Below are 14,390 nucleotides of genomic sequence, written 5' to 3'. Positions count from 1 at the left end.
AAATAGCGGTTTGTGTTGCCCTTTGAGTGACGGAGTTGACATACTAGTCCAGCTACCTTTCCCCTAGTACTTTCGGCCACTGTGGTAAGAGTCAAAAGCTTCAACTGCGCCAGTTGCACTTCACAGTCAGTAGACACTGCCTGCCTACTGTATTTCACAAAGTACATAAAACAATATGTACCGAAGTGTAAGGTATGTTCCATGGGCCAAGTTGTAGAGGACAGGGTCTCTCCTGTCCCTGTGCCCTTATAAAAGTACTAGAGGCCTGTTGCACGAAAAGATTCATGCAATAGGCCTTCCCTTCCTCTGGCTGCCGGCACTGGTTTTCCTTCAGCACCGGGGACCCAGGCCTTCAAAGCCTTCGCTGTTCCGCCGGAGCTGCCTTCAAAGCCTTTGCTGCTCCGGCCGGACCCGCTTTGATAGCTGCTCCAGCCGGAGCCACCTTCAAAGCCTTCGCTACTCTGGCTGGACGTGCTTTGATCGCTGCTCTGGCTGGAGCCACATTCAAAGCCTTCCCTGCTCCGGCCGGAGGGGCCTTCAGTCTTCATTCCACCGCTTCTCGCCTACATATGCAAATTAACTGCCATCTTTGTTGGCGGTTAATTTGCATATTTTGCTGATTAGCCCATGGGAAGCGTAGCGAAGGTACAGTCAATTACCCTGTTTGTCTATTATTAGATAGGATAGGTGGTGGCACTGATGTTTTCCTGCTGTAAACATGAAGCTTATTGCTGGACGCAAGGGTGTGCGTGTGCCTATGTGCATTGGTGGGGGAGGGGGGGGAGGGGAAGGCAGTTGGGGTTGATCTTGAGCTGCTGTCCCTAAATGAGGCTGTTCAGTCATGATGCTTCTCTGGCTGAATGTGATTTGCTCTCTCCTGTGTCCTATTCATAGTACACGACAGACACCTTAATATTGGTACTGATGTGTTTTGTTGTCTGTGAGTAGATATAAGGAAGGCACTTTTGAGTAAAGGAAGAAAACACACACCACTCTTGATTTTTTCCCCTAGGTCCAAGACATGCTACTCCATTTTTAAATACCTTAGATTATCTGTAAGGTAATATACATTTTAATCACAGATTAGATAACCTGTCATATAATTACAAATTTAAGACTGTGTTTAGGTTCTATACTAGGAAAGGTAATCCATTCGATGATCCATATGATTCCTTTTAATCTTATATGAAGGGATTATCATATCCTTCACACAAATGAGGAAACTAAGGCAAAGGTAAGTTGAGTAACTTGTATAAAAGAACACGCCAGTATTTAGTAGGACTGGAATTTAAAACAGATTGTAATGATAGGGACTGGGAATTGAACCTGCAACCTTTCGGCACTCCAGCTGGGCACACAGGCCAGAGCAAGTGATGCTAAATTTTAATCTAGTTTTCCATACTCATTATTATTAAGTAGTAACACTACATATAAAAGGAAACCAGGCCCTAGCAGGTTTGGCTCAGAGGACAGAGCATCAGCCTGTGGACCAAAGGGTCCTAAGTTTGATTCTGGTCAAGGGCATGTACCTTGGTTGCAGGCTCTTCCCAGGTCCAGGCCCTGGTCTGTGTGCAGAAGGCAACTGACCGATGTGTCTCTCTCACATTGGAAAAAATATCCTTGGGTAAGGATTAAAAAAGAAAAAAAGATTATTCCCTCTTCTGTGGACTGGGACATGATTTTACCATTGTGGTGGAATCATTTTACATGTCTGTTTAGAAGACTTTTTAATATAACTTCCTTACAGCTGTAACATGTATGTTCAATAACTACGATTGTGTGGGCACATAAAGCCATTGAGTGGCTATTTGTCTTTGGGGGAAAAAATTTGTTGAGAATTTTACAGATGTCCCCCTTTTCCTACTCCACCCAGTTCTGTCTATAGGTAATGCATGTGTGCATATAAGTTCTTATGTTAATCTCTTCCTGCCTCCCCATTCCCCCCCAAAATTCATCAGTCTGTTCTATGCCTCTGATTCTATTTTATTCATCAGTTTATTTTGTTCATTAGATTCCTTGTTTATTTTGATTTTTAGATTCTATTGTTGTAGATATGTATTTATTGCCATTTTGTTCATATTTTTTATTGTTCTTCAACATTTCATGTAATACTGATTTGGTGATGAACTTGTTTAGCTTTTCCTTGTCTGTGAAGCTCTTGATGTGACTTTGAATTCTCAATGATAGCTTTGCTAAGTAATCTTGGTTATAGGTCCTTGCTATTCATCAGTTAGAATATTTCTTGCCACTCCCTTCTGGCCTGCAAAGTTTCTGTTGAGAAATCAGCTGACAGTGGTATGGGTGCTTCCTTGTAGGTAAATGCTTTTCGGATTCTCTGTCTTTAACCCTTGGCATTTTAATTATGATGTATTGGTGTGGGCCTCTTTGAGTTCGTCTTGTTTGGGACTCTGTGTTTCCTGGAATTGTAAGTGTATTTCTTTCTGTCATTTCTTCAAATAGGTTTTCAATACCTTGCTCTTTCTCTTCTCTTTCTGGCACCCCCATAATGCAAATGTTGGTACCCTTGAAGTTATCCCAGAGGCTCCTTACACTCTCTTCATATTTTTTTGATTATTTTCTTTTTACTCTTGTGATTGGGTGATTTTTGCTTCCTGATATTCCAAATCACTGATTTGATTTTTGGTATCCTCTAATATTGATTCCCTGTAAATTATTCATTTCAGTTAGTGTATGCTTAATTTCTGACTGGTCCTTTTTCACGTCTTTGATGTTCTAAGTCCCTTGAAGCTCTCATTAAGATCCTTAAGCATCCTTATAACTATTGTTTTGAACTCTGGATCTAGTAGTTTGCTTGCTTTTCACTTAGTTCTTTTTCTGGAGATTTCTATTCTTTCATTTGTGACGTGTTTGTCTCCACATTTTGGCTGCTTCTGTTTGTTTGTACATATTAGGTAGAGCTGCTATGTCTCCTGGAATTGGTAAAGTTGCCTTTCGCAGTAGGTGTCCTGTAGGGCCCAGCCTCCCGTTACCCGATCTGGGCATTCTAGGTGCACTGTCTTGTAGTTGAGCCTTGATTGCTGTTGGCATCACTGGGAGGAATTGATCCCTAGACTGATTGGCTGTGAGGATCACCTGTGACTACAGTGGAAGAGCTGCTGTGCAGGAGACACCCCTGTGGATCAGGACTTGCTTTAGTGGGCTTTGGTGCTCACTGACTCTGCCCCTTGAGTGTGTCACTTGTGGATGTGGTAGAGTTGTAATCTGGTGTGGTTTGAAGCTGTCCACTGGCTCTGGGGCCTCCTGGGAGATGCAAAGTCAGCCACTGCCTATGCTCTGCCTCGGGCCACCTGGCACAAGCTACAGAGTGATCTGCAATGGCTGCTACTTGTATTGGGCTTGAAGGTGCCCAGGAGGCCAAATTGTGAACCAAGGCAGGCTGCTGCTAGTGCCAGGCCTGTGGCCACTTGTTGAGAGGTATGGGGTACACTGAGTCCAGCTGCTACTTATTTGATTTTAGGAGAGTCTGAAGCCTGAGCTAGGACAGGCCATTCATATGGAAAAGCAGCTGCAAATAGCTTGGGTTAGGCAGGGTTTCAGGGAATCACCAGGGTGGTCCGAACAGTGTGAGCCATGATGGAGACTCAGATATGGCATCTGCCAGTGGGCTCAGTGATGGGTGAGATCTCAGCATATGAATAATGACCCCTGCGAGCAACCTTGCCTGGGAGAAAGTTGCCCCTGAATTATTGCTCCGATGTCAGTCCAGTTTCTCCTCATATGATCCTGGATCCCCCACAAGCCACTGCTCCAGCACTGGAGCTCAGAGGGAGTGAATCCAAGTAAAACCATTTGCAAGCCCTTTAAGAGGAAGTGCCTGGTCTCCAGCAGCCTCCACATCACTCAGCCACAATCCCTGCTGGTTTTTATAACACCCAAAACCAGGGACTTCTCTTCACGGGAGGCCTTTGCAGCCAAGATATCCCTCCCAATTAAAAAAATGCCACATGTGGGTGCAAGGCCAGCCTGTCCCATGCCCCCACCTATCAGTCTCGATGTGCTTTCTTTTTTTACTTCTCTAGTTGTAGGACTTTCATTCAGCCAGATTTTAGGTGATGATAGTTATTCTGTATTTTACTTGTAATTTTGATGTGGTTATGGGAGGCAGTTAATTCCAAGTTTAACTACAACTCCATCTTGGTTCTCCAGTTTGTAAAAATTTTCAACAGTGTGTGTATCTCAGTCTTGTGAGCATTTAGCATGTTTAAACATTTCTAATGTTAACAAAATTTAACTTCCAACAGTTTGACTGGATGAATCCTCCTGGTTAATAGTAATTCTACTTTAGACTTATTCATTTTGAACAGCCTGGTAAGCTGGAAAAAGCCCTTGAAAGAGGATATTTATAATGTGACTTTTTTTTCTGAATGGTATAGCAACCATTCCATTTTCAGGTACACAAAGGTAAGTTCCTCTTAATTTTAATAAAAGAGCCTTCTATTACTAGTTTCTAGTGCCAGACAGCTGAGTATGAATGGGAGAAGACTTTAAATGTATTGATCTATTAAATAACTTATTTTTTCTAGCAAATTAAATGAAGATCCGAAAACCTGTGTCTACCAAAGAAGAAAATTGCATTTTATCTTCACAAAGAGTTGTGGTACATTTTTAACAACCTGGTGTTACTTCTGTATGCTACTTGGTAATTAAGAAACTATTTTTTAAAAATAAGGCACATAAGAATAAGATAGAGCCAAAACACCTAGAACTTGTATGAAGTACACTTAAATTAAAAGCTATGTCTGTGGGAGATAGGTAGGGGGAAGGTGGCTTTCCTTCCTTGACATAAAGTTCCAACTTTTAGGTGAATTTTTCTCAGACAAAAAACATATATACTAAAATAAGAACTTGGTATGGTATCATTAAAGCTTTCAAAATACTCAAATTTATAATAGCATATTTATTAAAATTGTGGCCTCATTTATTAATGAAAATTGCTTATTCATAAACAATATGCTTAAGTTAGCATGAGTCTTGTATATAATCACCAAAAAGTTGAGAACAATTTTCACCATTTTCAATTTTCATTTAATTAATTTATTGGGGAATCTCATTCCCATGTGATAAAACAAATGAAGAGTGCAGCAAGCTTACCCACACCATGCAACTGTCTGCCCTTTGTTGAACAGTCGCTGCCTGATCTCATATATGCCACACTCTACTAGGCTAGATATGCTGTGGAAAGGAAGCACCTAAAGTTTTCACACTTATATTTCGTCTTTTATTATTGTTCAGATTTACTGTGAAGTCCTCAGAAATTGGGCTCCCAAGGCTTGGCTCACCTACTCACCCCCAATCTGCGCTAAAAAAAGACTTGCTGCAACCACATTAGTGTCCCTGCCCTAGCAAACTGCATATATGAGAGGGTTTATACCCCTGCTTCAGTGGGAGTGGGGGTGCAAGTCATTCCTATTTAATCACAGGCACAGATGGCTTTAAGCAAGGAAGGCTTTTCTGTAAAGGGGCAGACAGTAAATATTTTAGGCTTGGTGAACTACATATGATCTGTTGCTTTTTTTCTCCTCCATAAGCCTTTAAAAATGTGAAAAACACTGTTGGCTCTGAGGCTGTGTAAAAACAGGCCATAGATTGAATTTTGTTGAAATAAATTTCTAGGCCCAAATGAAGACTACTGCCTGGGGTACCACATCAGCAAACCAAACTTTGAATAAGTTTTGTGTCCCTATAAATGCTCTGCTTGACCAGAAATATATTGTAACTAGCCAGCCAAACACCAAGCCAACTCTGGGCTCTATACTTACTTTCTTGTTCCTTATTCTTTATCCTTTAAAAGATTCCTGCCTTCTGCCCAGGGCTTAGGACCCCGGGACTGTAGACTGCCTGCTTCAGCAAGTGTTAAATAAAGTTTGTTTGAATCACCTAAATTGTCTTCTTTAATCATTTTAAACAGTTTTTGGTGACAAGGATGGAAGTTGACTGCTAATGGCCTGCAGGACAAGACACACAGGCGAGAAGCCCACTGAACCTTTTGAGTTCACTGTTCCTCTCGTCAAAGCTGAGGGCCGTTGGTAAGTCACTCTTGGATTTGAGCTCCACTCCCTTGTGTGTAGCTATCCAATCTAAACACTTTATTTAAAAAAAATATTGTTCCCGGAAAGGTTCCAGGACAGTTATAGTGGAAGTCTGCGGTTAGTGGTAGCTGTTAGGAAACTCAAAGCCTACAGCATAAACTAAACTACTGGGAGACTCGGGGGACTAAATTAAGATTGTTTTAACCAATGGCACAACAAAATCTCAGTAGGCATATACCAGATAAGTAAAAGCCATTAGGGCGTCTGACACTATAAAGAAAGCTTCTCAGGAAAGGAATAATAAATCTATTGCTAATAGGAATCTCGGAAGCCAAAGCTGAAAAATGGTGGACACAGGTCAAACATTTGTAAGACGTTAGAGTACTCACCACTAAATCTAAGCCTTCTGTGCTAGGATAAGTTGGTTGTGGAATACATTCGATTGAAATTAGTTCACCTGCTAAACTGCAGAAAAATTCCAGTGAGGTACACTGTAAAACACCACACAATCCCCAACCCAGTGGCATTTCCCTCTTAGATATTCATTTGGCTTCGAGGCGGGGAGCCATTTTTCTGCTAAGGGACATATGGATATTTATAACATCATTTGAGGACCATACAAAATTGGCAACTCTTACTGCAACAACCTAACATTACAATGACCATTATGGCGAATGTTCTAATTAGATAAGATCATTTCCTTACGAAGTGCACATGAAAGTAAGGGTTTCCAGATCAACCAGAATGGAATGCCTATTTTAGTTGGTATGCAGAACCCACCCCCCGCAAAGGATTCAAAATTCCAAAAGGCTAAATGAAAAATTAAAGACACAAGACGTGCCCTGGCTGGTTTGGCTCAGTGGATGGAGCGTCAACCTTTGGACTGAACAGTCTTGGGTTCGATTCTGGTCAAGGACACATTCCCAGGTTGCAGGCTCGGTCCCCAGTGGGGGGGCATGCTGGAGGCGGTTGGTTGGTGGTTCCCTCTCCCTCCCTCTCTAAAACCAGTAATCATTTTTTAAAAAATTTAAAAAGAAGACACAAGACGTACCTAACACAAGACTGATGTGACTCCTATTCCCCTCTATCCTCACATTCCACTATTACCCTAACCGAATCATCTCTTCACTCTGGAGAGGACCACAAGGTCATAAACAAACGTCTACCAAATTAGTGGCCCTGCAACACCCCCAAAGCCATCAAGATACTGGCCCTAAAATCAGTGTCTCATTTGCAATCAGCTGGGACAGTGGAAGAAAGTGTCCTTGAAGGTTGCCAAATCCTTCTCTACCAACATCAACACTCTCATATCAACTCTCAAAGGAGGACTCCCATATGGGCTCTCCCGCAAACTGATGTGACTCCCTTAAACAGCCAGGGGAAACTAAAAGGAAAACCTTGCCAAATTCTGGTTGATATCAGAGCTATACCCTCTACTTTAAACTCTACTCACTAAGGAGCCTGCAAATGGGATGCTGGGAAAATTAGCAGAATCTGGTGAAGAGTGAGAATTCTTACCAAAGTCAGCTCTCCTGGTCAAGAGAGGAAACATAAGACAAAACCCAAATGGATATAAAGAAGTTATAGAATGTGGAAAAGAAATTTTCTGTGTGACCAAGCTGACTAAGACTAGAATGGATTTAAGCTGTTAAAAAATTAGTTTTAATATCAAAAGTACACTGGTGCAAAAAGAAAAAAAAAGAAACAGCCCTGACCAGCCGTAGTTCAGTGGTTGGAATGTTAGTCTGATTCCCTCTCAAAGGAACATACCTTGTTTGCAGGTTTGATCCCGGGCCCTGGTCAGGAGGCAACTGAGCAATGTCTCTCTCATATATGTTTCTCTCTCCCCTTCACCCATTTCCACTGGAAAAAAAAAAAAAAAAAAATCAATGGAAAAAATATCCTCAGCTGAGGATTAAAAAAACAATTTAACAAAGCACACTGGTACAAAATTAGAATATTTTTTCTGTTAAAAGGACAAACTTTTCTTAGTCTATTGGTCTGATCCTAAGAAACTGCAAATAAAGTTTTTTTTTCTAGCTTTTAAGGAATCTACCTGGGAAGCAAAGGTTTTATCTTACCAAAATTAACTTAGAGCTCCCCCAAATCATATTCTAAAGCCTTTTTGACCTCGAACTAACTGGAGACGTTCCAAAAAGGGTTAGGGGGGAGGCTGATCCCTTTCGACCCCTCCACTGTGCAGTTGAAAATCCATTTATAACTTTTGACTCCCCCAAAAGTTAGTAATCTACTATTGACCAGAAGCCTTACCAATAACAACAGTTAACACAGATTTCGTATGTTATAAAAAGTATATGAATTATGTACTGTATTTTCTTAAAATGTAAGCTAGAGAAAAGAAAGTAAGGAAAATACATTTACAGTATTGAAAAAAAAAGTACTACTCTTTGTAATACTTTAAGCAATAAAAAAAAAAAGAAAAAAAACCGTATAAGTAGACTCACACAGTTCAAACCCATGTTGTTCAAGGGTCAACTTAGAAATGTTAAACAAGAAATGTTGTTTATTTAACCTTCTTAGTTTATATTTGTATGGGTATAAGTTAAGTGGTTCCAGAAATTGTATAAAATTCCTAAAAACCAGGTATATCCTGGTATTTTGTTACATCACAGAAATAACCACATTTCCTTGTCAAGTCAATTATATAGTCTTTGTCATTTACAGACAGTTATTGTTTTACTCCGATCCTTTTGCTAAAGTGAAATTCATGGAAAAGATCCTACGTACTCTTGACTACTGACATCACTGCCAAATTTCAAAGTGTCAAACCTTAGTGTATATTTCATAACTGAAGAAGGCTCTACCTAACTTCTGGTACTTTGTAAACAATATATACACTTCAAAATCAAATTGACTAGGAAGAGAAGTAGCCAACATTGAGGTAGACTGCTGCTTCCCAGGAGGATCAAGACATTCCCTCTTTGACCATCCATTCCCTAACTTTTACACCATAAAGGTATTTATAATTCTTCAGTCAACCTTTTACTTCCCTTAACCTAGGAAGATGCCACTGTTCACACACATCAGGCCATTACAAAGGAGGGTAATCCAACTTCCAACACATACTTCTCTGATTTCTAATGCCTCAGTTTCTCTAAAACAAGCTTGCAGAATAATTCTGGGGAAGCAGACAGTTACATGAAATACACAAACAGGACAACTGCCTTAAAAAAGTATCCTCTTTGGGATCATTTCTTGACTTGATTCTAGTTGGTTTGGGATATGGGAATCTTGGCTCAGGAGCACTCTCCAAACTGTGGGTATTAATAATGGTTGCTACTGTGTTCTCTCAAAAGTTTTAGAGCCACACTAGTACATTAAAAATAAACACAAACCTTTTGAATGGTCGAGAGGATGACCAAAAGGGAGTGGGGGCTGTTGAAATAAATTTCTAGGCCCAAGGTTGTGTCTCTGGAAAGTCTTCACTTGACCAGAAATGTACTATAACCAGCAAGCCAGTTCCAAATTGCCAAGCCAACTCTATGCCTCCAATTTCTTCTTTGTTGCTTATTTTTTATTCTATAAAAGCTTTCTACATTCTGCCCCATGTTGCAGTTCTCTGAATCCTTGGGAATGTAGATTGCCTGCTTTACTGTTAAAAGTTTGTTAAATAAAGCCTCAACAATCTTGAGAAAGAAGAACAAGTTGGAGGGATCATAATACCGGATACCAAGCTTACTACAAAGTCACTGTTTTCAAAACAGTCTGATACTGGAACAAGAACAGGCATATAGATCAATGGAACAGAACAGAGACCCCAGAAATTGACCCAAGCCATTACACTCAATATTTCACAAAGGAGGCAGGAACATACAATGGAGTCAAGACAGTCCTTCAATAAATGGTGTTATAAAATTGGACAGATACATGCAAACAAACAAACAAACAAACAAACAAAAACTAGACCACCCTATATCATACACAAGAATAAACTCAATGGATAAAAGATTTAAATGTAAGCTATGAAACAAAAATCCTAGAATCATAGGCAGCAAAATCTCAGACATCTCTTGTAGCAATATGTTTACAGGTACATTTCCTAGGGCAATGTAAACTAAGGAAAAAAAAACACATGGGACTACATAAAAATAAAAAGGTGCATAGCAAAAGAAACCAACAAAATGAAACGGAGCCCACTGTTTGGGAGAACATATTTGGCAATGATACATCTGATAAAGGGTTAATATCCAAAACATATAAGGAACTCATACAACTCAACAAAATGACAACCCAAATAAAAAATGGGCAAAGGACCTAAATAGACACTTCTCCAAACTGGACATACAGATGGCCCAGAGACCTATGAAAAAATGCTCAAAGTCACTGATCATCAGGAGAGATGCAAATTAAAACGACGAGGTATCACCTCACATCTGTCAGAATGGTTACCATCAACAAATAACTGCTGGCGAGGATGTGGAGAAAAGGGAACCCTGGTACATACTCTGCTGGTGGGGATGCAGACCAATAAAGCCATTATGGAAAGTATTAAAAAAAATTTCCTCAAAAAATTAAATATGGCCCTAGCTGGTTTGGCTCACTGGATAGAGCGTCGGCCCGGGACTGAAGGGTCCCAGGTTCGATTCCGGTCAAGGGCATGTACCTTGGTTGCAGGCACATCCCCAGTAGGGAGTGTGCAGGAGGCAGCTGTTTGATGCTTCTCTCTCATCAATGTTTGTAACTCTCTATGCCTCTCCCTTCCTCTCTGTAAAAATTCAATAAAATATATTTTAAAAAATGTACTAGTATGTACCCCTATGTACATAGCAGCCCTATTTACAATAGCTAAGATCTGGAAACAGTCCAAGTGCCCATCAGATGAGTGGATAAAAAAACTGTGGTACAGCCCTGACCAGTTTGGCTCAGTGGATAGAGCATCAGCCTGCGGACTGAAAGGTCCCAGGTTCGGTTCCGGTCAAGGGCATGTACCTTGGTTGCGGGCACATCCCCAGTAGGGGTTGTGCAAGAGGCAGCTGATTGATGTTTCCCTCTCATCAATGTTTCTAACTCTCTCCCTTCCTCTCTGTAAAAAAATCAATAAAATATATTTAAAAGAAAAGCTGTGGTACATTTACCCCATGAAATACTATGCAGCAATATATATATATATATATATATGGATCTCTTACCCTTTGAGATAGCATGGGGGGACCTACAAGGTATCATGCTAAGTGAAATAAGTCAGTCAGAGAAAGAAAGTATCACATGATCTCAAGTCAGTTGTGGGATCTAAGTAACAAAATAAACTGATGAATGGAGTGGATACAGAGAAATGGAAGCAGGGAAGTGTGTGGAAATCTTGGAGGGAAGGCAGGGGAGGGTGGGTGAGTGGGAGATAATCAACCAAGGACCTTGTATGTATACATGCATGACCCATGGACACAGATGAGGTCATGCTTATATGGGGTGGTGAGGGCCTGGAGGGGGTTAATCCGGGGGGAAAAGGGGACATATGTAATACTGGCAACAATAAATAAAAAAAGACTGTACTAAAAAAAAAGGTATGTTCATTGCAGCATTATTACAATAGTCAAGATATGTTAGCAACTTAAGTGTCTATTGATAGACAATTGGATAAAGAAGATGTGGTCCATATGTATAATTGAATGTCACTCAGCCATTAAGAAAACAATAAAATCTTACCAATTGTGACAACATGGATGGACCTAGAAGGTATTATGCTAAGTGAAATGAGTCATACAGAAAACAACAAATGTTTCACTTATATGTAAAATCTAAAAAAAAAATAAAACAAACTCATAGATACAGAGAACAAACTGATAGGTGTCAGATAGAAAGAGGATTGGTGGGATTGGTGAAAAAAGATAAAGGGATTAAGAAATACAAATTGCCGCCCTAGCTGGTTTGGCTCAGCGGATAGAGCGGCTGGCCTGTGGACCGAAAGGTCCCAGTTTGATTCCAGTCAAGGGCACATGCTCGGGTTGCAGGCTCAATCCCCAGTAGGGGAGGGGGCATGCAGGAGGCAGCCGATCAATGATTATCTCTCATCATTCATGTTTCTATCTTTCTCTTCCTCTCCCTTCCTCTCTGGTATATCAATGGTAACTGGTAAATGGTAAATGGAATTTCTAAAAATTCCAAAGCTGACAGCAGCCATTTTAAATTAAAACCAAAGTCAACCAATGACAAACCTGATGCTCAAACACCTTCCCAAATTCAGGAACTCTCAGTAGTTGTGAGGTTATCCAGGCTTAAGGAACTTTGTGATGTTATCCAGCACTGTGCAGCAACCAGAATTCCTAGAAGACACTAAATGACTAGAAAACTCTAATAAACTGAACACTACATTTGAGAAATCCTTGATAAATGTTCATTTTGTTTATATTTCTACTATTGGTCATTAGTAGAAATGAAAGTCAACAAATTTCATATTACCTGTAAATGTTTTTGGATTGATTCTATGGCCTATGAAAAAAACCAAGACAATACTCGTTGAAGTACTGGAAACAATAAAAGTGAACCTCTGTACAAGCATATTTTATGTAATACAATAGAGGTCGAATTGTCTGAATCAAATTACATATCAAGGGGAATTTCTGTAACTCTTTAAAGCATCGTCTATACTGGCAAAAACTCCTGTAATATGAATGCCAAAACCTTTATTTTGGACTTTTTGTTTGTTGATCTTTTTTAACATATACCATCATTAGTAAATGCCTAATACAATCAGATTAGAGAACCAGAATCACTGTCAAAGTGGCATCTGGTGGCCCACTGAATTGTTGTTCCTGTCTTATTGTCATTCCTCCTCTCCTTTTAAGGACACTTATTTTCTTGGGGATGTGCTACTTCTCAGGTCAGTATATTGCCATTCCAAGTGTGAGAAGTCCTTAACCTGGTTGATCCATATATTTTATCCTCTCCCCTAAAACAATCAAACCTGGGATTCAGTCTTTTTCAATGGAAAGATGCCTGACTGAATTTTCTGGCTCACTTGGGATTAAAGGCATTAGAGAAAACAGGCAAAGGATTCACACTCACAAGTCTTCTGATACATGGCAGAGGACTTTGTGAACAAAAAGTGACTGCACAGTAGACCCCACAAACTTAGGGGCTATTTGGCAGGCCTGGCAAGCCCAGTGACCAAAAGTAACCACACAGGATGGTCTGATCGTAAATTCCTAACTCGACAGGTTATGACAGGTAGTCACGTCCCAGGACTACAGCTTCCTTAGCAAAAGTCAATCACTTACCTTAAGGGAGCCCTGTTCATTATTCTTATGCATCTAGGATAACATACCTTTGAAATGTTCAAGTGATTTTTTTTCCAGACACCTCCAAGGCACAACCACCTACTCTGGAGACAACATAATACTTCATTGTTATCTTGTTCCGGCATACCACCCCTATGTGCTGTAAATGTTAATTATTAACTATCCTGTACCCACCAATGTAAAAGGATGCATGTTTCTCTCCATTTTCCTTTTTCTCCATCCTGGGCATTTCCACGGTTTGCTTTCTCCTGCCTTTTTAATGTACCAACAACAGATTCCATACAATCTTCCTTATGTTTTCTCCTGATTCTAAATGTATAAAATCAACTGCAAAACTGCCATCCTCTACAGCATTTTCTGTCTGTTGAGATCTTGCTTTAGGGCAGTGATGGCGAACCTATGACACGCGTGTCGGAGGTGACACGCGAACTCATTTTTTTGGTTGATTTTTCTTTGTTAAATGGCATTTAAATATATAAAATAAATATAAAAAATATAAGTCTTTGTTTTACTATGGTTGCAAATATCAAAAAATTTCTATATGTGACAAGGCACCAGAGTTAAGTTAGGGTTTTTCAAAATGCTGACACACCGAGCTCAAAAGGTTCGCCATCAGTGCTTTAGGGAATGTCCTCAAATCTTAGCTCAAATAAATTCTTATAGAGCTTTCTGCAGATTTGGACATTCTTTTTTTTTTTTTTTTTTTTTTAAATTAAATCTTTATTGTTCAGATTATTACATTTGTTCCTCTTTTTTCCCCCCATAACTCCCCTCCTTCCAGCTCCCACCCCACCCTCCACCCTCACTCCCCACCCACTGTGTTCATCCATAGGTGCATGATTTTTGTCCAGTCACTTCCCGCATCTCCCACACCCCTTTCCCCCCCAAGAATAGTCAGTCTATTCCCTTTCTATGTCCCTGATTCTATTATAATCACCAGTTCATTCTGTACATCAGGTTATTTATTCACTTGATTCTTAGATTCATTTGTTGATAGATGCATGTTTGTTGTTCATAATTTGTATCTTTACCTTTTTCTTCTTCTTCCTCTTCTTAAAGGATACCTTTCAGCATTTCATATAAT

General features: G+C 40.0%; 1 protein-coding gene across 4 annotated transcripts in view; it reads left to right on the top strand.

Annotated features, from left to right (window-relative positions):
• SVOPL (SVOP like) overlaps positions 1-6,229 on the top strand; it is a 62,379-nt gene extending 56,150 nt beyond the window's left edge. For 3 of the 4 annotated variants that reach the window (XM_070423995.1, XM_070423993.1, XM_070423994.1), the window contains one exon: positions 4,545-5,866. Coding sequence is in view for 2 of the 4 variants with exons in the window: in XM_070423993.1 (XP_070280094.1) it covers positions 4,545-4,556 (12 nt within the window). In the remaining 2 variants the exon portion in view is untranslated. Of the gene's footprint in view, positions 1-4,544; positions 5,867-5,929 lie in introns of those variants that run through there. The other variant, XR_011472652.1, reaches the window with a different exon arrangement.
• The last annotated feature ends 8,161 nt before the right edge of the window (positions 6,230-14,390 follow it).

This window comes from Myotis yumanensis, unplaced genomic scaffold (assembly GCF_028538775.1).
Source record: "Myotis yumanensis isolate MYYU_CA2020_CCGP unplaced genomic scaffold, mMyoYum1.0.hap1 SCAF_9, whole genome shotgun sequence".
Classification (NCBI taxonomy): domain Eukaryota; kingdom Metazoa; phylum Chordata; class Mammalia; order Chiroptera; family Vespertilionidae; genus Myotis; species Myotis yumanensis.
This window is presented reverse-complemented; position numbering and strand designations above follow the sequence as displayed.